Genomic DNA, 27776 nt, shown 5'->3' with positions numbered 1-27776 from the left:
TAATCCTGAATAAAATTTATCAAATTTAAAAAATAAAGAATATTGAAAATACAAACAAATAAAATCTAAAATGGGATTTGTTTTGCATTTTTATAAATTTAATTAATGGAAAATATGCTTATATACGTCATGTATATGTTAATGAATGCCATGTATATGTTAAAATATGTCATGCATATGTTTTGTTGAGCATGTTGCCCCTTTTATTATGGAAGTTCCGACATCTCAAATTTTCTACAACGGTTTATCTGTATTTCTAACAGAGAAATGTGGCGAAGTCGCAATTATGGTCTAAACATAAGCAAATCACATTTTTTCTTCGCTGTATATTTTGAGATAGGTAGGTACTTTATTTACGTCACACTAGAGCTGCACAATGGGCGACGATCTAGGAAACATCTCTCAGGATGATCCGAAAACATGAAATCGAAATTTTGATCATCTGACAAGGGAATGACTCCCCTGCTTTGGTAGCCTGCTCTCGAAGTGGAGCACTTTGCGGTGGAACAGTTTAATGAGGATCGATACTGCACATCCTCGGTCCTTACACGGGCTGATCAAAGCTGTCACCCACTCGCTTACTGACTGTAGCCAATAAGGCTTGACTTCCGTATTCCACTACTTTACTATTAATTCTTTTCATTCACATTGAATGAAAAGCTTTGTAGTTTAAATTTATTTAGAATCAATTGGAAGCATAAACACTAAGTTTAATAAAACATGATTCACTTATTTTGTATCAGACTTGAAAGTCATATTTTAAATCAGACAGATTTAAATTATTGATCATTTAAATCACGGATTCATTAGATACAAAAAATATTCCAGAGAAAATATTTAAAAAAAAAATTTCGGATACCTTTCTCAAGATTTAACTTAGTTACATTCTACTTCGAACACAGAGCGCTGATGCATTTCATTTTACATTTTCAACGATCAGGCATGACTCAGAAATGCATCTAGAATAATCTAATTGGACAATATATTCGAATGAAATCTGCATGTATTGGGTAATTTACTTGAATTTTTGACAAGGATTAAAAAAGAATAAAATTATAATTTTCCGTCAAATGCATTATTTTTCTAATGTCTAGTTAAAACAAATATTTTAGTTTTACTCACTCTTCGTCAGCGAAATACCATCTGAGAAACGAAAACGTTCCAACAGGGAATACTGGAAACACTGGAAAAGAAATATAAATCGAAATTTCAGGAAAAAAAGTATTGACGACACAGTTTCAAACATTATCAAATTTTTATTAGCTTCAGCCATTTGTATCTTGAGACCTTTTAAAGAAAGAAAATTTTTGTTCTTCTATTTTTCCACAAAAAAGTAGTCGGCCATCAAGGCAGAGGGGGTGCGATTGTTCTTAGGCATAAAGTGGCGCCATCTATGGCCAAGAATTCGACTTCTGACGCACCCAGACGTCACACCCGTTAATAGGGCGGGCCCATTCATTCAGCCACAGATCGTTATTTTTTATCTGAACCAGAGAATGATCAATCTCCAATTCAGTATCCCCAGAGGTATAATTTGTTTTGGGAACACGGAGGACTTTGAGACCCGACAGATTCAACGCGCATCAGTCGCTCACGAGAAGTCTTCCGCCGGCTGGATTTGAAATCCCCCTCTCACGAACGCGAGTCCAACGCCCAGCAAACCAGAAAAGTGCATCTAATAAATATAAGTGCTTCTAAAAGTGTATCTAATAAATATAAATAAATGAATACTGTTCTTACCCCATCCTATAAAATAGAACATTTTTAGAGACTTCTGTTCTGCAAAAGATGCTGCTATCAGTTTGTGTAGATAAAATCCTTCGCAAAACATCCACATGTATGTTGTCATGCGTGTGTATTTTGTTATCACATACAATATCTTACAACCCATCTACAAAGAAAAAAGCACAACACAGTTAAACATAAAAAATGCACTTTATCTCAACATATTACGAAAATGACTACAAAGTTGCTAACTTTTTCACTTTTTGCTTGAGAAATTTATCTTTGGTAATAAAATTTTAAAATTGAAATCTTGAAAGCCTTTCAAAAATTACATAAAAATGTAAAGTTGGTAGGGCATTGTGAGTAGCTTATTTTGCTGGCAAGTGGCGGAGGTGGGAAATGAGCAATGCTTACGTAACATGCAGCCCCAACTTTTTTGAAGAAAAAAAAAACGATTCAGCAAAAAAAAAAAAAAAAAAAAAAAAAATGGTTTAAAAAAAAGCTTAAAAAAATTTAAGTTTGAAACAAAAATTAAATTTGGTAAAAGGAAAGGTTGACATTTTTTCCTCCAAGCAGTATCAGAGGTATCTGATAACAAAAGGAAAACACAAAAGATTCTTAAGAGATATTTAACCTTGAAATTTTATTCAATGAATGAATACGCAGTTTTTGTTTTTTTATGAACTTTCATCTTTTGTTTGAATTTAATCCTAAAATTAGTATATTGCAGCATTAATTTTTTTTCGTTTTTCCGTTGCAAGAGATATTTTTTCACACCTCTTAGACGCTTTCGTATAACTGATTTCAAATATGCGATTGGCTTTCCAAGCTGCCGTTTCTTTAAATGGTATTTTTAATCTGTGTTTGTCGAAATGTACAAGTTTAAAAACGTTCTATACAACAGGGGGTTGCGCGAAACTTGAGAGAAACTAAGGGATTTAAGGCATCATCATCAACAGGATCAAAACTACATAGGAACCCATGCCCGGAAATGTTCTCATTCACCGCTAGGAGAGCTTCGCTATTATGATCTGTTTTTTTTCGTGTGCATTTAAACAGGTCATAATAGAGAAGCACCCCTAACCGCGTACGACGACATTTCCAGGCATAGAGTCTGTTGACGCGTTAGCAGAGCAAGCACAGTAGTGGGTGAAAATGTTAACTTATTTGAAGAAACTTGAAGATTTAAATATTTCTTCATTTCATACAGTACCATCTCGATACAGCATACAACTGAAAATATTAACTATAAATACAGCTTAACAAAATACGGTACATCACCGGAAACAACAGCATAGTGAAGTGACATAGTGAAGAGACACAACAATGCATGTCTTATATACAGATTCCATAATGATATGCCCGGATGACATCACTTGCGTTAGCTGAAAATAAAATATCTGTTGCCAACACACGACCGAAACTTAATTCTGTTAATTTAACGTATTCAGAGGAACAACAAACCACTCCCAACAGATTCCTATGCAATTTTAATCCTGATGATGTGCCCTAACTCGTCTAGAAGTTTCTCACAACATTTAAGTGACCCTCTGTTTTATAAAATGTTTTTAAATTTGTACATTTAAATAAAATAATTGACTAAATATGTCAGAAAAAAAAATTTTAGCTTTTGGAACAACCTTAATTTTCCACACATGAATTACACAAGATTAAGTATTTGTATAAATGTCACCAAAAATTTTTTCACCAGTTTTATTAGTCAATGTAAAAGTTAAGAAAAGGCAGGGGTGTTGTGACTTTCTTACCGAAGTAAGGGAAGGGTGTTTGCGATTTATTTAATTCTGCTGAAGAGTAAGAAAATTGTGAAAAGGGATTATTGCATAATAGTTGGCCGACCCCTTGCTTTCGTAATATTAATTTAAAATCATTTATCAATCACTAGATGCACATAATAAGGGCATATGCCATAGCTCCGGAATCTCTAGATTTTTGCGAGATATTTTTTTTGTTAATGTTAAAGTGGCAAAAAATGTATACGTAAATATTTTTTATCTTTGTTTGACAAAAATGATTTATAATTATTTTAACTATCACTACATACCCAAGTCAAAATTCTATTTTGATGGTTTATGTTGGTTTCAGTGTGATTCATGATGGTCACCATCATCCATCATTTTCCATTCATGGTCTTTGGTATGCCAACATTTTCCCATCATTCTATGATGGAAAATGCTACTTTAACACTATGATGATTAACTCTCAAGAGAGGTTTGATTCTCATGGACCAACAATCTGTGATGGTCCATAATGGTTCCAAATATACATTTCCATGCTGTTCAGAGTTCTATTTGGAAGTGTTAGTAAAAGTAGAAGAAAGTTTGTTTTTCCAGGATTATACGACCTGGCAAAATTAAATGAGCGGTAGGCACGAATTTTCAAAACTACTACTCAAAAAATCTTAAATTTACTACTGTTTGCAATCAGGAATTATGAATTTATTTCCATGGTATTTTTTGCACTCATGTATATTTCCTTGTAGCTTAAAATATCTAGATTTATCCATACCTGCCAACTTTTTATCCTTTCAAAGAGGATTTTCCCCAGTGGTAGTAAAATGGAATTTAAATTACAATTTCAAGCAGACATATACGCTGTATTTTGAAAAATCTTATGCGGATTACTACAACAGTATTACACATTATTATATATGCTTAATTTTTTTAAAATTAGTGGTGGTCAAAAAGATTATAAATTAAGTTTATAAATGCAAGGAATGTACAGAAAGCATACATTTTACTATCACTTTAAATATAGAAATAACATTTTACGCCAAATGCGTAAAAGTTGGCAGGTATGTTATCTCACTTTTGCTACCACTTCAAAAAAAGAAAAATTTCAGACCGAGCGAATTCCGGTTTGTGTTAAAATCTAGGATATTTTCGCTCTAAATGCGTAAAAAATTTTTTTCACTATCAATTGCTCCACAAAAGATTTTGATATTTTCCTTCAAAGTTAAAAGAAAGTTTACGATTCATGCATGTACCTTTAAAACGACCCATTTAGGAGCATAGTGAACCCTGTTTTATAAAATAACTTGAAAAAAAAAGGAAATAATAGGAAATTTTTTTTTAACTTTCAATTTTTGAGGGTCAAAATAAATCAGCAAGCGAGGAATATATGTAATAGAAACGTGATATTTATAAAATGGAGGTATTTTAAAGTATGAGAAAAGTTTAATAATGCAGCCAATTTCTCTTATGTTTTCAATTTTAAACTGAATACAAAGTTTCAGAGGAAAGTCTGCAGGTTTTTAAATAAGAATAAACATTTGTCAGTGAGTCACGAAAATGTTCAGAAGATAAGCAAAAATTTGCATCGGGTGTTTTTAGCGCAAAACTTTTTTTAAAGATAAGGAACTTTTATTGTTAAGATGGTTTGCTTTAAATTGTTAGGGAAAGAACATGGAAGTCATACCAGAATTTTTTTTAACACGTTCACGCCGGGTGTTGCGCCTGAAAGCTGGACGGAAAAGAGAAAATATTGGTAGAAGAACTATTTCATTATTAGAATCTATTCTAAACAATAACAATTTACTGTAAGGAAATTTATCACGGCGAAGAAGCAATTCAATATAAAAATTGCATCCGTTAAAAACAATTGGTATTTATGGATTTTTATTATTCCCGGAAAAAAACTAAAAATTGAAATTTATTTGTTACCAGTTTTTACACCGGTGCGCCGCCCGCTGAGTCTATCTAGCGTGACCCCCCGGTGGGTCACCCCGGCGTGAACGTGTTAGCTGAAAATACAGTTAGGAGAGAAAGCAAATATTAACCTAATACCAAGTTTATGTAGGATTGTAATATGCTTGAGTGTAATTAAAGTTATTTATTTATCTAATGATTGATTATTATACACAATTTTATTCTGTACATATCAGCAACAAAAACATTTTTGATTCTTCCTACAGTGGAGGAAAAGAATTAATTTAATCAAACATAACATAATTAATTTAATCAAACATTTCCATCTAACATAAATTCCTAAGTTGAGTTACTTACTATTTACTTAAAATGACTGTTTTTTAAACTTCTAAGCTAATATGTCATTTTCCTGGCATTCAAGATTTGGTGAATTTCTATTTTATTTTTTTCTCGAGCAAATGTCAATAAACTACACTGCTGTCTGTAAGATATTAATAAGTGTAATTAAAAAAGTATACAAAAAAATTTAGATTATTTTGAAGACCTTAAATTTGAAGAAAATTTTTGGTCCGAATTGCCATGTTTAAAAAGAATCACCCGTAGATATAAAGTTCTAAACTCTTCTATTTTTACTAAATTTGATCCTTAATTAAGATTTCAACTTTTAGTTTTATAATATCGTCGAATGCACATAAAGCTTTTTTGTCTCAAGAAGTTACCATGATTAATTTAAATCTCTTGATTGGATAATGTAATTTTTACACTGTTAAAACTAGGCATCTTAATGAAAATATCAACGCACTATTTTTCATAAAAAAATTTGCATTTCTGCTGGAAAAGTTTTAAAAATCATGATCCAAGCTTTTCCTTAATTAAAACTGAAGAATCTAATTAAAGTCGAATATTTTAGCATGATGCATAAGATTCAGAAAAACTGACATTTTAAAATTTAATTCTTCAAACAGAACATCTTAATCAGATGACTTTTTACATTTAGAATCGAATGTGGATTGAAAAAGTTTTCCCAAAAGTACTAATTTAATATTCCCGTGTGTTATATGCGATCTAAAAGAAATTTTCTGTTTTTTTTCATACATAAATTCATAATGAGCTAAATTTTATTTTAAGAAAACGTGAATATTTAACTTCAGTTGAGAATTTAAGAGCACCAGTTTTCAAACTAGTTTGTAACAAATAAACAAAAAATTAAGTGGGATATGTCAAAAAAATTCGCCTAAACCAATTCGTTGAAGTTTCGACAAATTTCGGACTACTCTTGAAAAAAAACTTTCTGCTTAGACATCAATGTTTCGTGAAGATTAATTTTTTATGCTTATAGCCGTCGCGAAACTTACGCATTTTTTTCCGGATAGACCATACCTGCCAACTTTCACTCTTTCCGAGAATGGATTTTCAAAGTGGTTGTAAAACAGTAAACGAAAAACAATCTGACTCAAAAATATATTTACATTTTGACCCCGTTGAATTTCGCTTGCGCAAGGATTATTATGCTTTCCTATATTTATTGTAATTATTTATATGTAGTGGTGGTCAAACTCTTTATAATTATCATTATAATTCAAGAAGTTAATTGGAATAACCTGAGTATTGCTACCACTTTAAATATGAAAATAAAATCTTCCGGAAGAGTTGGCAGGTATGATCGACTGACATATTCGCCATAATTTTTGAATTATGCAAACATTTATATTTTGATATGGAATTTAATCTATTAGATCAGTGATTCTCAACCTTTCTTTTGTGGCGGCACAATTTTAACGATTTCGAAATTTGCCGGCACACAATAAAAAAAAATTAGTTTAAAAGTTGTTTACTTACCTATAATACACTGTGTTAAATAGTTAGTGATAATAATTTTGAATGTGAAATAAAATAATATGTACAACAAAAGCACGTTTATTAAGAGATAATTATTTCTTTCGACTAATTTTGTATTAGTTGGTAACAGTTATTTATTTTTTTGCTAGTTATTAATTGTTAACTTGTTTTCTCTAGTTATTAACTGTTAGTTTTTCTACATTGCTATTTTTGTGTGATTTCTTGTTAACTAGTTTTTTTGCTAATTAATTGTTAGCATGTTTTTTTGTTAGTTATCCTTTGCTAATTCACTTTTATAACTATTAATTGCATAGCTTACTTTAATGATTAGCTTTTATTTCCGTTTGAAAATCATATTTAGTTTTCTTTCTTTTGTTAATTAATAATTTTAATGGTCATTAAATTTTCTACTTATTTCAACATTTTTTGAAATTGCCATAGACAATTTAAATTTAAATGCTTCCTTCTTATTTTAACTTATTTTGAGATTGTCAGAGACAAGACAATCGATGACAAAGATTTTCACGCTGTTAAAGCCCGGAAAAATTGTAAAAGTATATATATATAATATTATGTATATATATATATATATATATATATATATATATATATATATATATATATATATATATATATATATATATATATATATATATATATGATATTATACATAATATACACTTTTCTTTAATTTAAACTTTACTCGTAATAAAAAAAGCATTTTAATTTTTATTGTATCATTTCTAATATTTGGCGACACATTTTAAAAATTTGGCGGCACACAAAAGTGCCGCGGCACAGTGGTTGAGAATCACTGTAAAAGATCCTCAATTATTTGACCTTTAATATTTTAAAACTAGAGCGGTGGCTAACGCTTGAAAATTTATAATTAGTCTACATATAATTGTCCTACCACTTTTTCCCCAAAAGTTCTTTTTACGTAAAGATTAATTGTTTTATTTCGCAATGATTATCTAAAAGGCATATCTGCTAACTCTTCCGGATTTTCCAGAAGATTTTTTTTTCATATTTAAAGTGGTAGTAAGAATATACTATTTTTTCTTTTATAAACTTAATTTTTAGATGATTTTGATCACCACTATTCTTACAAAAATTAAACACATATATTAATATGCGTTACTATCATGATTGTCAACTTAAGTTTTCTCAAATACAACGTATTTGTTTGCTTAAAATTGAAGTTTTAATTCCATTTTAATACCACTGGAAAAAAAGAAAATGGGAAGGATTAAAAGTTGGCAGGTATGTAAATGGGTTAAAACACTAAAAGCTTATTTTTCTCCCTGCATAAATCAATTATATTTGAAATAGTAAAGCTACTGGCTTTTTCGTCTTACTTTTAGCCACGTCTATATTTTAATTTAGCATTGTATTAATATTCACTATTTCAATATTCACTTTTTCACAGCAAATTTTGCAAATATTTTTACAAAGATTCTTATTATTTATAACGTTTCGTGAAGTAACATCGGTTTGGATTATATTGAAATTTTCTATAACACAAATGTATAAATTATTATACAACAACTTTTTAAAATTTTCCCAAACAACCGACGTTGTTGATAACAGCAAGTAAAAATGGATTGATGATAAGACAGCCTATGATGGGAGGTGATAAGACATAACCTGTAGCATTAGAAAAACAATTAGAAGACTTACCCCGTTTTCTTCTAAAATTGTGATTCTATTTCCGGGGCTATCCATTTCTTCTAGAATGACAAAACACTTGAAGGTGATACACATCAGCGCATTCAGAACAAGGGCCATAAACAGGTTCTTGTGCATCGTTATTCTGTAGACTTGAAGTTGCCTGCAATTAGTAGTTAAAGTTAGAGTTAAGTGGAGAAACTTCAAACATGCAAAACTCTAAACGTAACTGTAACTTGAAAAAATGTTTAAATCCAAAAAAGTAAATAGAGTATCAAAAGGTAAATCACTAGAAAGCATATGAGATTGTTGGAAATTCTATAGCCATACACTGTGTGGGAGAACATTTGTTCAAAATAGGTGTACTGTCTGCCAACATATGGTCAATTTATCAATTGGGTAATTGCACTTCAAGAAAAAGAAGACCTCCCATACCCACACACGTGACCTATGATGTCAGCGCCAAATAATCTTTATCAACAAAATGGTGTATAAAAGTTGAACTAAGTTTCTCTGCATAAGTTAGAATGTTAACGATAAGTTAATTATATACAGATCCAGCATCGCACATCGAATTATTTGAAATATAATTCTTTCTCGTCTGCTTCTTTTACTTAACTTAGACTAATTATTTTTTTTAAATGTATTTTATTGTAACCGTCATATATATTTTTGCTTTGCGTACCTGGCAACTTCGATGCATTATTAGTTTGTTTATGTTTCACATGGCTTCGTGCATGCCTTTGTGCTGAATCTCTGCGTAAATATCTAGTGAAAGAATTTAGAAAGTGTCACTAAGAGAATTGATACTTGAAGGGCACGGCTTACTCGAAATAAAAAGGAAAGAACAGTTGCTAACGTAAACAAATGCCCCGTTTCAACAGCCCATCAGGATTAAGGTAATCACACTACGTCACTTGCAGGTATCCCATTAGATATTATAAATTCAAGACATGCTTTGCAATATTTTTCAAGGACTGTGAGAAAGCTTCCAGGATAACGGAGAGATTGCCATAATATATCATACCTGCCAACTTTTAATCCCTTCCATTATCATTTTTCCCAGTGGTATTAAAATGGAATTAAAACTTCAATTTTAAGCAAACAAATACGCTGTATTTGAGAAAACTTAAGTTGACAACCATGATAGTAACGCATATGTGCTTAATTTTTGTAAGAATAGTGGTGATCAAAATCATCTAAAAAGTAAGTTTATAAAAGAAAAAAAATAGTATATACTTACTACCACTTTAAATATGAAAATAAAATCTTCCGGAAAATCCGGAAGAGTTGGCAGGTATGATATAATGGGAAGCAAGAGCAATAATAAACTCCTAGGGGTACCGGCGAGTTCTGTCCATGAAAGTACACGTCTCTTTTTACACTGAGGCAAAAGGTTTTTTTATTAATGAAAACAATTGGGAATTTTACTTCATTAAAAAACTTCATTCGCTTCAAAAGATTGGAAATAGCAAATGACTTGTTTTAAATGGTAAAAAAAGTCACACATTTGCAAGACTTACCAGATGTAAATGAAAAAACAAAGTGAAATGAACGAAAATTAAAAGTTAAGTTGTCAACAAAAATGGAAAATTAAGGTGAGAAACAAAGCTGAGAGAAAATTAAGAAGAACACCGTCGGTGAGAAGGACAAATAAGTGCATTCACACTCTCTATGGACAGGAAGTGAGAAAGTATGTCTTTAATCAGAGAATCGGCATTCATTGATATACCACAAGATTTCAAGATGAGTTGATGTGACCGGGGTGTGGGAATAACTTCGCCTTATCGAATTGATTTATCTTATTTTTGATAACAGAGATCACATCAGCTCATCTTGATGCCCTGGAATCTTGTTTCATTCGCATGAATGTTGTTGATTCTTTAGTGAGTTCCTCACAACCCCTCCATAGCACGTGGAAATGCATTTTACCCTGAATTGCTCTTCTCAGTCACACTGGTTTCTCTGGTTCAGTTTTATTACATATTTTTCTATTGTCTCTCGGCTACTGAGATTTTATTTAAATTTTGTTTATTTTTTTTCCATTATTTTTTGCGACTTAACGTTTATTTCGAATCACTTTTGTTTCTTCTCTTTCACGCCTGGCAAGTCTTGAAAATGGGCGCCTATTATTGAGCGTTGAAACGTGTCGACTGGTGTTTCTAATCGGTATATTTTTTAAGCGAATGAAGTTTTTAAAATCGATATCTTACTGCCTCTTGGGATTATTTATTTATTTTGTAGGGTATTTGCTTTTTAACTTAATGATAGTGTTCTAGCTTTAAGATACAGCACATATGGCACCAAACAGCACATATTCAAACTAAACTAACGAAAGTATCAGACGGACCTAAGCTGTACATCTGATACGTACATAGGTATCTGATATGCACAACTGATTTACCCTTAAATGTACCGTGCGGACAACCCTGAATAACTTTTGATCTAATGATCGGATCTTCACGTTCTAGGACACAATCTTAAAAGTTCAAGGGGATGACCTCAAATATGCTAACTAATCAGGGCAGACGATATTTTAAGTTACGAATTCAGATTCAAATACGTACTTTCTCTGAATAAATATGTCTTTTCCCCCCGACATATTTGGATTTCTGACCACCAAAATATAGGCATTGGTCATTAGTCAGGAGAGCAGCCCAAAATTTGGACCTCTAAATATTAATTTTATTTATTTCTTAATTTGTCTTACTATTTTATTTAAAAGGTGTCGAAAAAGTTGTTGAATCTTAAGGTATAACAATTTTCGCACCATTTTAAAGAACGTAATTTTACATGACGAAATATAAAATTTGAGGGAAATTCGTCGAGTTGTTTCTGAGAAATCGAATTTTAAAAATGCGGTTTATTTGAATTTCGATTTTTCAGGAACTATTTAACCGATTTCACTCAAGCTTCGTATTTTGATATGTGAATTTGCATTCTTTAAAATAATGCAAAAAATTGTCTACCTTATTATTCAAACTTTTTCGAATATTATTGAAAAAATATTAAAAGCTATTTTTGCATACAATTATATTTGGATAAACGAATTTAATAATTTTAAAATTAGCTTAAAAACTCGCTAGATCGGAAAAAATACGAAAAATAAAATAAAATTGACATTAAAAGGTTCAAGGGACCTGACCAAACTATGAGGACCCTCAGATTGCGATTAACCTCTGCATTTTGTTAGTCAGAAATTCGAATTCGTTGAAAAAAGGTATGTTTATTCAAAGAAATTAAGTTTTTGTGTCTGATTTTGTAACTTATCAAACCTTTAAGATTGAGTCCTAGAACGTGAAAATCCAATCTTAGTTCAAAAGTTATTCTTGGTGGCCCATATTTTCATTTTGGACATTGTTTATTTAAGGATAAATGCCCTATCATATTTTTTACTATTTATTGTTAACTTTCATTTCTTTGTTGTTGTGCCCTTAGTGGTGCAAGGGTCTTTCAAAATTTTATGGATTTATTTTCAAATGAAACCATATCTAAGCGAGTAAGAGATGATGAAAAGAAAATTAAGATGTAAATGAGATGGGTGACAAACCTTACAATGAGGTGATAACAAACCTTTGTAAATCAGTGTAGGATATACCGGGCAATGGCACTTGACCTTAAAAAAACATCAGTGTAGGGTATACCGGGCAGTGGTACTGAACCTTAAAAAAACTTCAGTGTAGGATATGCCGGGCAATGGCACTTGACCTTAAAAAAACGTCAGTGTAAAATATACCGGGCAAATGTATTCCGGGCAGTGGCACTAGACCTAGTATATATTTCGGACAATTTCCAAAGGTCTAGTCATACTAGGTCTAGTTAAGTGCCATTGCCCGGTATACCCTATACTGATGTTCTTTAAGGTCAAGTGCCATTGCCCGGTATATATTTGCCCGATACTCCAAACACTGATGCTTCTTCTAATCTATCGTCAGTAAGTATTAAAATATCGAATAAATGTAATTATATCCATGAATAAATTAACATCAAATCGGATGTAATAAATATTTCGGACATTCAGCAAAGCGAGTGATTGTCAACATTCACCGGTGAAAGTCAACAACCACCGATTTCGGCCATTCACAGTAGCATGCACATCATTTACATTATAACCTCATCAGGACGTTTATTTCATACTTTACCTAAATAACATTTGTCATTCTATAGATATACAATGCCTAGGGAAAGTATGTAATATTTCTAACATTTCATACTTTGCCTAAAAACATCCGGCATTCTATACAATTCCTAGGCATTCTATACAAAGCCGGCGTTTACTTTGCCGGTAACATATATATCGATAAATACAAGCTAGGTTGGGTTGACAAAAGCAATAGAAAAATGTGAAAATAATAAAATCCACAAATTAAAAATCACTTAGCCTTAAACTACCTTTAAAGGGACCTGAAAACCCCTCTGTCTATAACATTCAAAAGGATTATGAACCTGATTTGATTCATTGTATATATTTTATTAAAGTGTATGAAAGATATTTATAAAATTACTACGCATTTTATTATTTATGATCATAATCTTAGCAATTTATTTCAGCAATTCCAATTGTACTGAAATAATATTAAATTCAAGTTACAAACATAGTTAGATATTTATTATTTACATGCAGTAACTGCAATTGTATTTTAGTGTTTAACGATTTTCAGAATTATATGTCTTGGAAACTTTAAAATCACTGCCGAGTAGCTTAAAACAGTTTCGAACAGGAAACTGGTATAGTGACCAAGATCCTATTAACAGCTTAAAATACTAACGATGAAATAAGCATATATTTCGAACATTATTTTCTTCAAAAATGTTGTTTGAAGTTTCGAGATCATTCTTTTTTGAGAATCAAAGCAGCTTTGACAAGTCAATCGCCTGGTTTATTGGAGTCTTTTAACGGCTCAATATATTTACTACAAGTAAAAATTAGAAAGTTTAAACCGCTATTTGACTCCCGTTTCCCTCGACTACACAGGAAATTGAAAATGACGCTATTAAGATGTGAATATCTACGATATATGCATGAGACATTGGACGCGGCTTTACTCAATTACTCGGAATTGCACAACTTTCTCCAAATAATGGGCTGCGCCGCTGTATATTTTAAAGACCAATTTTATGAGATTCGGAGACATTTGAGCACTCATTTATGAACGGAAACTGAACTAATCGAGGATTGAAAAATTATAAGGAACTTTCTCTTTAGGCGCTTCTCTATTTGAAAGTAATGCGTCAAATTTGAATTTTATGATTCATTCATATTATAATAATAATTCTTTTGCTGGTATAAATTCATGGTTTCCACTACCGGGTAAAATTACAAAAAAAATGGTGATAATTATGTCAGAAGATTGTTGAACATTTCAATTTCTCTTTAAATGTAGCATTTAACATATTTGCATGAGTTGTTGTTAATTTGCGTAATGAGAGCTGCACAATGCTAGAGCTGCACAATGGGCTATTGGCGACGGTCTGGGAAACATCCCGGAGGATGATCAGAAGACATGACATCACAATTTTGATCCTCTGCGGAGGGGATGGCACCCCCGCTTCGGTAGCCCGACGACCAGAGCGCGAAGTCGAGCACTTTACGGTAGCACAGTTTAACGAGGACCCATACCGCACACCCTCGGTCCCTACGCAGACTGATCCAAGTGGTCACCCACCCACACACTGACTGTAGCCAGTGATGCTTGACCTCGGTGATGTGCTGGGAACCGTGTCTTAACTATCAGTCCACTGCGGGACCATATTTGCATGAGAGCAATTTTACCAGAAAAATATAACAGTAGGCTAGGTTTCATAAGGGTAACAATAGCTACAGCTTCAATTTAAAACAAAAATTTACGACGAACGATTCTAGTACTGATTACATATATATTGAATCATTTTTGGCAATCACTAATGGATAAATTTATTGAAAAACAGAGAGGAAACGAAGTAGTTTTGCTACCACTTTTTAAACTTTTGCATGGATTACATAAAATACCAAAACGTATTTTTACGTAGCCCTCTCGCAACGTGCTAAACTCTTCGCAACGGGCAATCTCAGGGTGGTGGCAGTCAGGATAAAAAAGATAAAGCTGGTGGTCAAACTATTTTAACTATTTGTGGGCGGTGTTATAATAATTCTCTTTATTTCATTCACCAAGACTTAGTTCAAATTAAAAATTATATAGTTACACTTTTAACTCACATACATTGAATGTATTAGATTTAAAGTGAAAGAAAAAATAAGGATGTCAAATTAGCCACGCCAAACCTACGCTACTGCTTTTTATTTTTTCACATCCTGTATCTCATTGTTTCCCAAAGTGTGATACGCGTACCCCCAGGGGTACGAGAACAGTTTAGCAGGGGTACGCGTTTTATGCGAAATATCTTGCAACAAACGAAAATTACAAAAAATTTTGTTAAAAAACAAAGCTAGCCATGAAAATTTACGATTACGTATTTTTCTATTGGATATTTTTTGCAGAGTTAACAGTTAATAATCAGTGGTGTCAACAGCCAGTTGTGATTTTTACTCTTTGTGCGATTTTTTTATAGTAAAAAATTCATTAGGGGTACTCAGCGTTACGAAAAATTTAGAAATGGTACACAAAAGTCATAAGTTTGGGAAACACTGCTGTATCTGATTCCATGCGAATATATTTATGACTCCCGAAAAGGTTAACTTGATTTTTTAGTTGTACGTCCTTGAATTTGCAAGTATATTTTAGTAGATAAGGATTCTTTTTCATCTTTCTTAAATCATTTTTTTTTGTTTTTTTTTCGGTGGTGGCAACCCTTAAATTCGTTGTGAAAATTGTATTAACAGGGATGGATTTTCGCTCGTTGATTATCCTGAAACTGCTTTCTAATTGCTTTCTCCGATTTCTCGTTGAATTTATATACTGCTGTATTTTAATTCCATCTTTGTCACCTCTAATGTGCAGAGTTATTTTGCAGATTGTCTAGTTAATGTGCAGATTAACTAGGGTGAAACTAGTAAATAGCATGTAACTACTAGTAGTGAAACAAGGGCAACTAGTGCTAAAATAGTTTAATTTCTCAACGCTTTTCTGTACGTTCAACTTTTCTGTACAACAACTTTACTTCTGTACGCTTAAATTATCATAATTTTATTTATTTTTTCCCCGTGTCTAAAGAAAAAAGAAGTGAATACAATCAAGCAATTAACACATGTGTTGATTCAATCGATCATCCATCAATTTTATAGCTATAATCGTGCTATAATACAAAGCAACAAAAGGTTTAAAATATCATTACAATTAAATGCGAATAAAATGAATGCGAATAAAATGAATGTGAATTAAATGAAAATATTATTACAAAAAAATGAGAGAAATAAAATTTCGATACGGGTCCGTTAATGTGCACATTATAAAAGAAAAATGCGGAAAATTCTCGATGTTGCATTTCAATGGAACACATTAGCTAATGTGGGGGTTAGCAAGGTAATGTGCACATCGAGGTAACACTCTTTGTGGCTCATCATTAACGAGTAAATAATGAGAAGAGAAATCCAACCGTGAGGAAGAAACGTTGAAATGTGTATATCTATGGATGAAATTGAAAAGGTATGGAAAAAAGTACTTTCCAGGTATGATGTGGTTCCAGGTTTTTGTAAACAATTGTAACTTTTCCTGACTGTTCCCTGCTTTTCAGAGTCAAAATAAAGGTTTTCCCCCTGAACCGTGGGAGCCGTGCGTACCAGTTAAACACACTGGGCATCTCGGGGTTGCCGGCTAAAGCTGTCTTCAAGTTGATATCCGAAACTAACGGTAAGTTGAGTTTTTTGATAGATTTTTTGTGGGTCTTATCAAGTTTTTTAAGTTTATGTTAATACACTATCATGAAAATTTTTTGATAAAATGAGCCATAATAATGCGCTTATGTAATTTCTTAAATTTAAAAAAAATATTACCCTTTTTAGAAACAACTCTAATAGTGTTGTAGCGAATTTTATTCTTATTAACAAATCGTTGTTTCTTAATACACTGTGGAAACAGGAACTATAAATATTACTATAAAATCACAGAGATAGATGTTTATGACACCCATTGTAGACACCGTATAGTCAGGAACAAAAATTAGACCTGATATGAAACTGTAACGTCCTACGTCTTATCAGCTGAACAAAATATTAATAAGACGTTATTGACTTTACACTTCTTCAAAGCACCTTCTCATTATAAGTGACAGGTGAGTAAAAACAGTTGCACAAAACGAGGAATTAATAGTGTTGACAAAAATCATAAAGTTACAACTACCAAATTTTACGGCCTAAATTTATTTAAGATATAATATTTTATGTCCAAATAATAGTATTTATGTCCAAATTGATATTTTGTGGTTTTGTACAATTTCATAGAGATTGAAATATCGATGCCTGTCATTTTAAAATGAACGCAATGGCAGGTACATCTCTAAAATTATGGATGATTTAGAAAAATCGATTTTAGAAAAATAGAAGGAAATAGAAATGGATAGACTGCATGCAAACTCTCACGAAATTTCACAATGAGTTGTAAAGTTCGTCATCAGATGGTGCTGCTGAAGCTAAGAAACATTGCTTTGTGCCACATGTCAGAACATTCCCACTTAACTGATGTTAGAAATTTCACAACTAGTAGTGAATTTCGTCAAAAGATGATACAGTTGAAACTAAGAAACATATTTTATAATTTTTCTTAGTTAGAGTTGCCCTCTAATGACAAACTTTGCAAGTAATTTTGAAACTTGGAAAGAATAAATTCTAAGATACCTTTAACAAAGCGCAACCAGCTGAACATACACTCCTGAACTCCTTCCGGATGTTTTTTCCTCCGCTATCATTTTGACAGCAGAACAATTGCTGCTTTCAATCTTTCCTTTTCTTTCTTTCTTTCTTTTCTTTTTTTAAAATATCAAACACAGTTGGGTTTTTTTTCTGTGTCTGGCGTACATTTCTAAAAAAATCTCCATTTTAAACTACTTAACTTGTTTGCGATTACACAGCCACCTGTTAATCGAAAACAATAGACCTGCAGGTCGAATTAAGATACATTTTTTGTATAGAATACAAATCTGCACTGAAAAATAGGGGTACCATACTTTGAAAATGCCCTCTGGCCCAATCTCAGGATTGAGCTTGGGGGTCACGTTTGGTAAAACTAAATGCACATATCAAGTTTCAAATGTTTACTCTATTTTTTATTTTTGCGAAGATTTCTATTTTGTTTTCTGAAAATTATTTTACAATTTAAGATTTTTGAATTTTTTTCTTCAAAATTCGAATTTAAATCAATCAATTCTTCTCTTTTTCAACATTTGAACAGCCCGTTATAAGTCATGACAAACAATTTTTCTCTCCCTAAATTTACAACCATTAAGTTCATTGTAATTGCACATTTTGCGTAAGAAAGAATCATCTCTCCCCTCTAATTTAATTTATTTATTTATAACAGTCGTCGAACAGCTGACCCAATTTTCGGTTTGGGACTACTAATATTCAACTCCGCAGTCTTGTAGTCAATCCAGAAGACATGGGAACTCCTGGATCAAGCAATGGGAGAAATTTGCAGTCCTGGGGAACTTTTTTGATAGAACAAACCCGCATTCACGTTACATTCAGAGGAAAACTACGTAAACCTTCCATAGTTAGCCTGGCGGCAAGGGAACCCATGATTCGTCTACCATTGAGAACATTTTACGTCAGCACCGTGATCGGCGAATCGTGAATGGGAAACTAAAAATATTCTTAAAAAGGGAAGTTACTAAATTTAATATCTTTTAAAAAAACTTTGAGATATATTAGTCTCCACTTCTTGCATTTATAGTCGCCAGTGGCAAACCTGCACATTTACATCATTTAAAGATAGAAATATCGAAGAGCACTTACGAAATTCTAATAAAACGAAATTACCAAACGATTAAAAAGAATTTTCCAAACTATTAATTAAAAGTGAAAAAAAAAATTAAAAACGATAACCTCATCTTAAATGCAGGCAGTTAAGCATAGTACAAAAGAAAGGCAACCGTGACAGGGTAACTGTTGCCATTTTCTGGCACTTAAGAGGGGAAAAAAATTCGTTGTCTTTTAATGCGTTTCAACGCTGGAATGGAAACTCTTTTTTGTTGTTGTTGTTGTTGTTACTTTACGTCGCACTAGAGCTGCACAATGGGCTATTGGCGACAGTCTGGGGAAACATCCCGGAGGATGATCCGAAGACATGCCATCACAATTTTGATCCTCTGCGGAAGGGATGGCACCCCAGCTTCGGTAGCCCGACGACCTGCGCGCGAAGTCGAGCACTTTACGGTAGCACAGTTTAACGAGGACCAATACCGCACACCCTCGGTCCCTACGCAGACTGATCCAAGTGGTCACCCACCCGCACACTGACCGTAGCCAGTGATGCTTGACTTCGGTGATCTGCTGGGAACCGTGTCTTAACGATCAGTCCACTGCGGGACACTCTTTTTTGCATTAGAATAAATAATATAGTTCCTGAAAGTATCGATTAAGGTATTTCAGAATAAACAATTTTGAAACTTAAAATTTTTATGCGAAGAAGTAAAGAGTTAAAATATTATTTTAATAAGAATGAATACTGATACATAATGAACTTTTTTGAATCTCTATCTATAAAACAAATGACATTATTCTTTTAGAATCATTTTTATTTCCTGGAATACTGAATGATTACGAATTACAAGTTTACGAATCCAGTAAAGGATACTTCAAGGTTGAGATTTCAATACCAATATAAACTCAATAAATATGTGTAAAACAAAATAAACATAGAAGCATTTTACTTTTTGTATAAGTTACCAAATTATTTGTATTTCAGATAATCATCACAAAGGCATATGGATAAACATTGGATCTAACCAGAAAAATAATTGATTTAACAGTAATTTATTTTAACAGTTGTTTTTCTCTTATATTTGGATCAATAAATGATAAGGATATGAATTAATGTTTGTTTTGAAAGCTGACAGAATGGTATAAAATGGGAAGGCGAGAAAGATGTTCTTCACCACTTGATTAGAGTGCTTGAACTATAGTGATCAACTTCTAGAGGTAAGCATTACATGAATTTTATTTTATTTTAACCTTCTTTGAGCAGCCTATCCGATTTTGGGTTCAACTCATTCTGTCATTTTGAACTCAACCAAGAAGACAAGGCAACTCCTGGATCATGCATTGGTGGAAATTTTGCCTTCGCTGATGAAACTAATCCCCATTTGCGTTACATGAAGAGACATGATAGAGAAGAACTACGAAACGTGAAGAACTACGATACATGAAGAGAAGAACTACGAAAACCTCGCGCGGTCAGCCCGACGCTAAGGGGACTATAACTCATGATGCATCTACTACTGAGGATACTTTTACATCAGCACTGTTGTCGGTGCGAGCCGGGTGAGGGATTCGTATGGACCAGCCATCACTGGGAATCGAGCCCGTTTCACCTCATTGTAAGGCGAACGCTCTGTCCCCTGAAGCCATGGGTCCGTTACATGAAATAATAATACTTTTTTTTTTATTTGTTTCATTCTTTTAATAATTTTTTTGTTTATCTGAGAAGTGCAGAAGACATTAATCAGGGCCCTACAATAAGCATTCGTCACCTCGCAAAATCTGATAAAATCGTAAATTCGGCAAATAAAATTGTGTTTTGGCAAATAAGTTTTTCCACTGGAAAGAAATTAAACGAATTTTTCGATTGCAGTAATTTTCGGTAGATGCGTCGCATAACCAATTAGAATTGGGTCCAAATAATATAAGTCTGAAACCAAACTACCGTGAAATAGTTTTTCTATGGGAAAAAAATTAATCATAAAAAATTGTTTAAGACTTGCATTTGGCGAAGACTTTCGAAAATTGGTGGCATACATTTTATATTTGGTTAATTTACTGGCTAATAATTTGAAATTCTTAGAGCGGGCTCTGATGAAGTATTGCACTTTTTAAACCTAACATTTTGTCCGAAAAATTTTAATTATATTTCGTGATTCAAAATGCAAGCTTTAAGAAAATTGATATTATTTGAAATGGGCTCTTGAAACAGTGGATATAGCTAAAAAAGCTCGTTTAAGACAATAAACATAGCTGAAAACGCATGCTAAAGAACATGGACACATACTGTATAAATTGAAAATAATGGACATGGCTCAAAATGAACGTAATTGAAACTGTACCAGCATAAAACGCATCTTCGTTGCTTTCAATATGAAACTCAAAGTGAAAAATGTGCATACCAAATCATTATAATTTATTTTTCAAATGCACATTGAATAGTCCCGCGGTGTGGACTGACACCGTTCCCAGTAGAACACCGAAGTCAAGCATCACTGACTGCGGTCAGTGTGCGGGTGGGTGACCACTATGATCAACTTGCAAATGGACTGATGGTGCGTGGTATCGGTTCTCGTTATACTGCTCTACCGTTAAGTGATTTGAATTGGGGTGCAGGTCGCTGGGCTACCGAAGTAGAGGAGCCATCCCCTCAGGGGATCAAAATTGCGAACACTGCTAACTTTAAAAAATATATTATGAAATTGTAAGAACTTTTAAGCATTAAGAACTTTTTATTTTTGAAGTTCAGGATTTTATTTCCTTCGACCTACTAAATTTTTCTTCTTCTTTTCTGTTTAAAGTTACAAGACGGTATCGATTTCAATGGACAAATTAAAAAACGAAAAACATAAAACATCATACTTTTTATTTTGCAGCAGGATAAATTCTTCTTGTACATTTTATAATTCATTTGATGTATTATAATAAATTCTTGCCGGTCGCTATCTGATATTTGACTACTACTGTAAAATTTTTTCTATCATATGAGAAGAAAATCACCTCAAAATAGAAATAAAAATATGGAAATCAATGAATGTAATGAAATAAGTTTTTAATAGAAAAGAATGCCTGTTACGTGCAAAACAATTTATTTACAAACTCACTGACTGAAATCACTGGCTGAAGTTAAAAGCTCGGAGAAACACGAGATCTCTTCAAAGGAGTGATCCAGCCCTTCTATTCATTCTTTACCCCTGTAAAAACCCTTCAAATCGAATTAACTAGACTATATCGACACCTTTCTTCGTGATAAACCGTTGCAATAATCTTTTTTTTTTAAACTCTTAGTGAACCAGCAAAAATGTGCGCGCATGAGCTTCGAAACTCAAATAGCGTTAGCATGCAACTGCAACGTTAATCAAAATTTCTTATTTATCTTAAGGCTTAACAGCAGGAAAACGGGCATTTGCTAAAAAAAAAAAAATAAATAAAGCATTGGGAGATTCTGAAGAGTTTTTTTACATTAACTTTTTTAAAATGAAACTTTTAGAACAATCACTGTCGTTACTATTTTCGAACGAATGATTAACTGAATTTTTTATCTTAACAGATAGAAAAGAAAATGAAGGTTTACATTGTTCTACTTGTCCTCAGCGTCGTTGCTGTTGCTTTAGCTGATCATCCAGCATGCAAAAAACAACGAAAACAGGCACTACAATCAAGTAAGTGTTTGTAATTTTTTTGGAGATAAATAACATTTTCTTTTTCTGTTGCGCGTGATTTCTGAGCAGATATTTTCGCGTCGCTGATTTCAAATCTACGATCGATTTCTTTCCGACAGCTTTAATGCAATTCAATAATATATTCGTAAACAGGATTTTTTTAAAATTCACTCGAGTGACATCTAAATGTCGCCACTTCTCTGCTACATAAGGAGTGGTAGGAAGAATGCAATAATACATTTAATTTACGATGCGATACGTTAAAGTCTTATTTTTTTTTGTCTTAAGTGTTTTTTTTCAAAGGGGGAAACTAGTGCACAAATATGAATATAATCCTATATGCACTTGTCGATTCAAGCACAAATAAACTAATCTAAAAATTTTTTCTTATTGAAAAAATTTAATTGTTTGGAATAAAACTTATTCCAGATTTTAAATCTTCACACCTGAATTAGACAAAATCTTGTAAAAACGCAACAAAAGTTTTCCACGGTGTAATTATTGAAACTAACGCAGGGAAATTTACTCATACTTTATTAAATTAATCTCTTAAAGATCTTATAACGAATTATGTGAATGTGCAACTTTTTTTCGAAAGACAAACAGAGCTTAATATGTTTTGGATTAACAATCTAAAAACCCATTCCAGCACTTACAAAGATATCTCGAAAAGTGGAAGTTAACTCCGTCAGAAGTTAACTTCCAGTTTTCGAAATTTTACTTTTTTCGATCTGGCATCTATGGAGATACAACTGATGTTCTGCCATTTCTTAAAATGTGACACTGGTCTTGCCATTAAATATTTTTACCATAATGTTTTAGATCATTCGTAAGACGTGGTCTTATTCTAACGGATTTTTTTTGGAGCTAATTTTCTTCATTCTCAGATCATCCAAATGGAATGTCAAGTTGAGATAAATTAGCATTTATGACACCTCCACTTTTGCTTTTAACCGAGGTTCCAGGCTGCAAAAGCTGCTCGTAACATGTGTACTGTGTATGAAAGGGATACCATGACTGAAATAATGACTCGTAGTTGGCACACCAAGTTTAAATATAGAACTTAGACGCTTTTAATTCTAACCATCCAGTAGAGTTTGAGGGAGAATAAACCAACTTTTACAAGCAAATTCTTGTTGAATGTCAAATGACAGGGCGGAGAAAGTGGAATGTAATCCACATCATTAACACTAAAAATATTTATTTTAACTTAGTTTACAATCTAATATTTCTCGAAATATCTTTATAATAAATTTGCATCCCCTTTTTGCCATAGAAACGCATATTTTTATTAAAGTTGCAAAATACAGCAGTGAAATTAATTTATAATGTCATATAGTCATATAGTGCGTAGATGATTTTTTCCTAAAAAAAATATTTAAATATGAGTGATTTTAGAGGGGAAATTCTTTTTTATTGGGAGAAGTGGGGTTGGTAATTTAATGTTTACCGGTTCGACAATTAATTAAACTGATTACTTAAACATGCTGTAAAAAAATCTTAGTCAAAGTGCCTAGAAGCTTAAAATGATCAGCTATTTAATTTCAGGCAGGACTAAGATCCTGAACAGATGGTGCACGTTGTAAGGTTTGAATTATTTTGCAATATACTAAACTATTTCCCTACCCCACCTTAGTCTCCAGACCTAAACTCAATCGAGCCTATTTACTCAAACCAAAAGTCAAGTTTCATAAATTACCATTCAAAGAAATGCTTAAATATCTCAACAGGAAAAATTTTTTATAATGTTAGAAACATCTGTAGCAGTTGAATCAATGCTTAACTGGTTGAAAGAATTTGTAAAAATAAGGGGATATCCAACTTATCTACTAACTTAAAATTGCAATCAGTTATTGAAGACGTTTTTGTCCACGTACGCAGATTTTTAATCAGCACAATTTAGACCAGTTCAAAGTTAAGAATTCCATCATATTTTTTTATGTAATAATTACGCTACTATGAAGAAGCATGACAAGGATTTAATAAGATTCATAAAACGGGTAGTCGTGAGTTCAATCCTGGCTGTAGACTAAGGCGTGTGCATACTCACCAGAGTGTAAGTTAAATCTGTCGTGATTGAAAGTCCCTCTCGTTGGTCGTATAGTGGTTGGAGAGAGAGGGATATCAGTTCAGCCACTGTCCACACTGTCTGACCAGGGTCGAAATGATTCGGCATCCCTTAAAAGATAGAGCTCTAAAAATGGAGCTAGGTTCTTGATCATGATTGGATGAGGCTGTACTATAGGTCGAATATATGGGAGCATTTTCCAATTTAGGGAGCATTAGCGATAACAGCAGCCAATTCTGAATTCCATAGATATACTAAATACTCACTACTTATGCGAAACATTTTTCTTTTTAAATAAAATTAACTATACAATAACTCCCTATATAGGACATCAGATTATTTTAAATAAATTTATGGCAAAAAATATGAGCGTTACGTAAATAATATTTTTTTTAAACAGTCTTACATTTCACGAGTCAAAAAATGGTCTTATGTGGCAGAAGTATTTCTTAAAATAATGATTAAAAAAATACTAAAATGCTTGAAAAATTATTTTAAAGATGAATAAATAAATTTAAAGAACTTGCTTTTATTGCAATATTTGTCAAAATAATAGCGCGTAAATTTTTTGGACATGCATCTAAACTCTTAATTGTGTTTTCAGAAAATTGTGCAAGAAGTAACTTATTTCATTCGGATATTACCCGTTCTATTTATTTATGCATGTGATTTTATTTGCAAACATTGGCTCCTTTAATATTTTAAAGGTATTTAATCGAAAGCTTTCGCAATAATTTGAGTCTATTCCTCTTACTAGACAAAATTATAAATTTACCCTGATAATTTTACTCTTAATTAGGGTTTAAATTAAATTGGGTACTTCAAGAAGAAGATGATCACAATATCCACACGTGTGATCTATGACGTTCAGCTCCAGCTGATGGTTTTTAAGCAAAATGGCATATTAAAGTTGAGCTAAGTTACTCCACATAAGTCAGAACGTTAATTAACGTAAAATTGATTAAATACGGTGCCGTGTCGCACATCAAATTTCCTGAAATATAATTCTTTCTCGTCCTTCACTTAACTTAGATTTATTATTTGTTTATGTTTTTTATTGTAACCGTGATATATTTTTTGTTTTATGTACCTGGCAACATCGATGGTTTATGTTCTTCATACTTGTCTTTGTGCTAAGTAAGAATTATATAGTGAAAAAATTTAAATCCTTATGAAAGAATCTTTGTATAGGAATATAGAATGAGTCACTAAATAGAATTGATTCTTGACAGGCTTACTCGAAATAGAATGGAAAGAACAGTTGCTAACGTAAGCAAATGCCACGATTAAACAACCCATGAAGATCTATATACATTTTGAGTATAGCCCGTAGCGAAAACAGCTTAGTATCGCATTCGCTGATTCTATCAATATTTATTCCAAAAATATTCTAATGTGACATTTATATATTTGTAGAGGATCCCTATGTTCCTAATTGCTATTCCAATGGTGAATATAAACCGGAGCAGTGCAAGAAGAACGACGGCGGAACATTGTTCTGCTTCTGTGTGAGCAAAGCAGGGCAACCTCAAGGTGCACCCAAGGTAGGACACCGAAGTGACTGCAAATAGATGTCATGCTTCACCAGAAAGAAATCATTGAAATAAACTTTGATTTTCTAAAACAAATCTTTGTCTTTCTTGGATTATTTTGGGGAACAATTTTAGACAGATTTAGATACTATCTCATCGCTGATTTCAAACCTACAATCGGTTTTTTGTGTTTTCAAAGGAGCAGACAAGTGTATATCTATGTGTATAACTCACACGTTCTTTATATACTTGAAAAGTGCTCAGAAAAAGGATATCTCCCTGAATAACTTTCGCTCTCATGATCAGATTTTCACCCACCAAGTGTAACCTTAATGGTTTCTGAGGGTGACTCTAAATATGCTAATTAATTAGAGCTAACTATTAATTAAATTAAATCAGACACGAAAACGCACTTTCTCTGAATAAATACATATATTTTTTTACATATTTGGATTCCTGACCCTCAAAATACAGGCAAAAGTTTGGAACAACTGGATAGAAAATTGGGGTGCTTGGAAGTTATACATATTTGGCGTTGTCCCACCAAGTATCGCCATAGAAGGAGAAATTTTATATAACCATAGTCTAACTGCGACATCGACAAGAGAGAAATACTCCGTTGCCTAGCAACCAAGCTGAGAGAGTAAAAAAGAAAAACTGAATCCATTCATTGTTTTTGTGTTAAATAGGGTCGGAAGCGAATTTTTTTTAAAAAAAATAGTTAATGAAAAATTATCTTAAAGCTTCTAGGCAGCAGATTTGTATTTATTTGATTTGTGCCCAAAAAAGCAAACAATCCTTTCGTTTTCATCTCCTTTAAAAATAAATAAAATCTAAACAGATTTATAAATTATTTATAATTTTCCAAGATTTTAGTATATGAACACATGATTTTTTTTATGAGGCATTATTTATATTTTTTAAGTTGTTTTTAACTTCTTTAAATAGAAAGATTTTATACTAAAACCAAAATTGCATTATTTTAATTATGTACGGAGTTGTAGGGCAAATAACGAAAAGGACCCTTTAAAAATTGTAAAATATCTGGAAGAAATCATAATGCACATTCATATGGTTTTATATAATTCAATATATTTCCTTTTTTATAATTGGAGAAATTAGTGAAGGTCTCGTGAAATTTTTAAGAGATTGAAACACATATGTCTAAAAATATCATTTCTTAAGAACTCTTTTCATTCTATCAAATCTTACGCGACTTTCCTTAGATAAATATAGTTTGCAAATAGCATCCTGACGTTTTTATACTTTCTGAAACGAATTTTCGTAAATTCACCATAAAATGCCTCTCAGCATGTTCAACAGTTACGATCACCAATCATTGCTATCATATTTCATTTGCTTTATTCCTTTTATTACATACTTATTTTACGATTCTTATCTTCATATCTGATACGATAGTCTCATTTTAGGCAGAATTCGTTTGGTCCTTAAGAAACTGTAATAGTGGCAGCAAAGCAAAGAAGATAAATGTTTTTTTTTATAACGTTTATATTCACCAAAGCATTAAATAATCAATAACTTCTAATATCTGATTACAAAATCTTATGTTTCGAAATTTTAATTTTAAAGTTAAAGATAACTTCTTTATTTTAATATAGGTGGCATGTTTTTTTTTAAAAATGTTTTAAGGACAGCATGAACCCTGCTGAAAAAACAATTTACAGATGTTTGCTTCTTTCATCATATGATTCTGATCAAAATAATGATCAAGAAAGATCTAAATGTAACATAGTATATTTAATGGGT

General features: G+C 32.2%; 2 protein-coding genes across 3 annotated transcripts in view; one reads left to right on the top strand and one right to left on the bottom strand.

Annotated features, from left to right (window-relative positions):
• LOC122270104 (calcitonin gene-related peptide type 1 receptor-like) overlaps positions 1-27776 on the bottom strand; it is a 264250-nt gene that overhangs the window by 35433 nt on the left and 201041 nt on the right. For both annotated transcript variants that reach the window (XM_087160598.1, XM_087160597.1), the window contains exons 7-9: positions 8910-9060; positions 1741-1891; positions 1123-1183 (exon numbers count right to left, since the gene is read on the bottom strand). In XM_087160598.1, the coding sequence (XP_087016724.1) occupies positions 1123-1183; positions 1741-1891; positions 8910-9060 (363 nt within the window). The remainder of the gene's footprint in view (positions 1-1122; positions 1184-1740; positions 1892-8909; positions 9061-27776) is intronic.
• LOC107439249 (U20-hexatoxin-Hi1a-like) lies at positions 19828-26105 on the top strand. The gene is made up of 3 exons (XM_087160599.1): positions 19828-19968; positions 22298-22409; positions 25894-26105. Exons 2-3 carry the CDS (start codon positions 22310-22312, stop codon positions 26046-26048), a joined length of 255 nt encoding a protein of 84 aa, XP_087016725.1. The 5' UTR covers positions 19828-19968; positions 22298-22309; the 3' UTR covers positions 26049-26105.

The sequence above is a fragment of the Parasteatoda tepidariorum genome, chromosome 4, assembly GCF_982258835.1.
Source record: "Parasteatoda tepidariorum strain Cologne lab strain chromosome 4, Ptep-v5.0, whole genome shotgun sequence".
Lineage (NCBI taxonomy): Eukaryota > Metazoa > Arthropoda > Arachnida > Araneae > Theridiidae > Parasteatoda > Parasteatoda tepidariorum.
The sequence above is the reverse complement of the archived record's forward strand: the minus strand, read 5'-3'. Positions and strand labels throughout refer to the sequence as shown.

Excerpts from the sequence above, each read along its gene's own strand:
- LOC107439249 (XM_087160599.1), top strand. The coding sequence starts at position 22,310 with ATGAAGGTTTACATTGTTCTACTTGTCCTCAGCGTCGTTGCTGTTGCT. Across the intron at positions 22,410-25,893 it reads AAAACAGGCACTACAATCAA|AGGATCCCTATGTTCCTAAT; the intron begins GTAAGTGTTTGT and ends ATATATTTGTAG.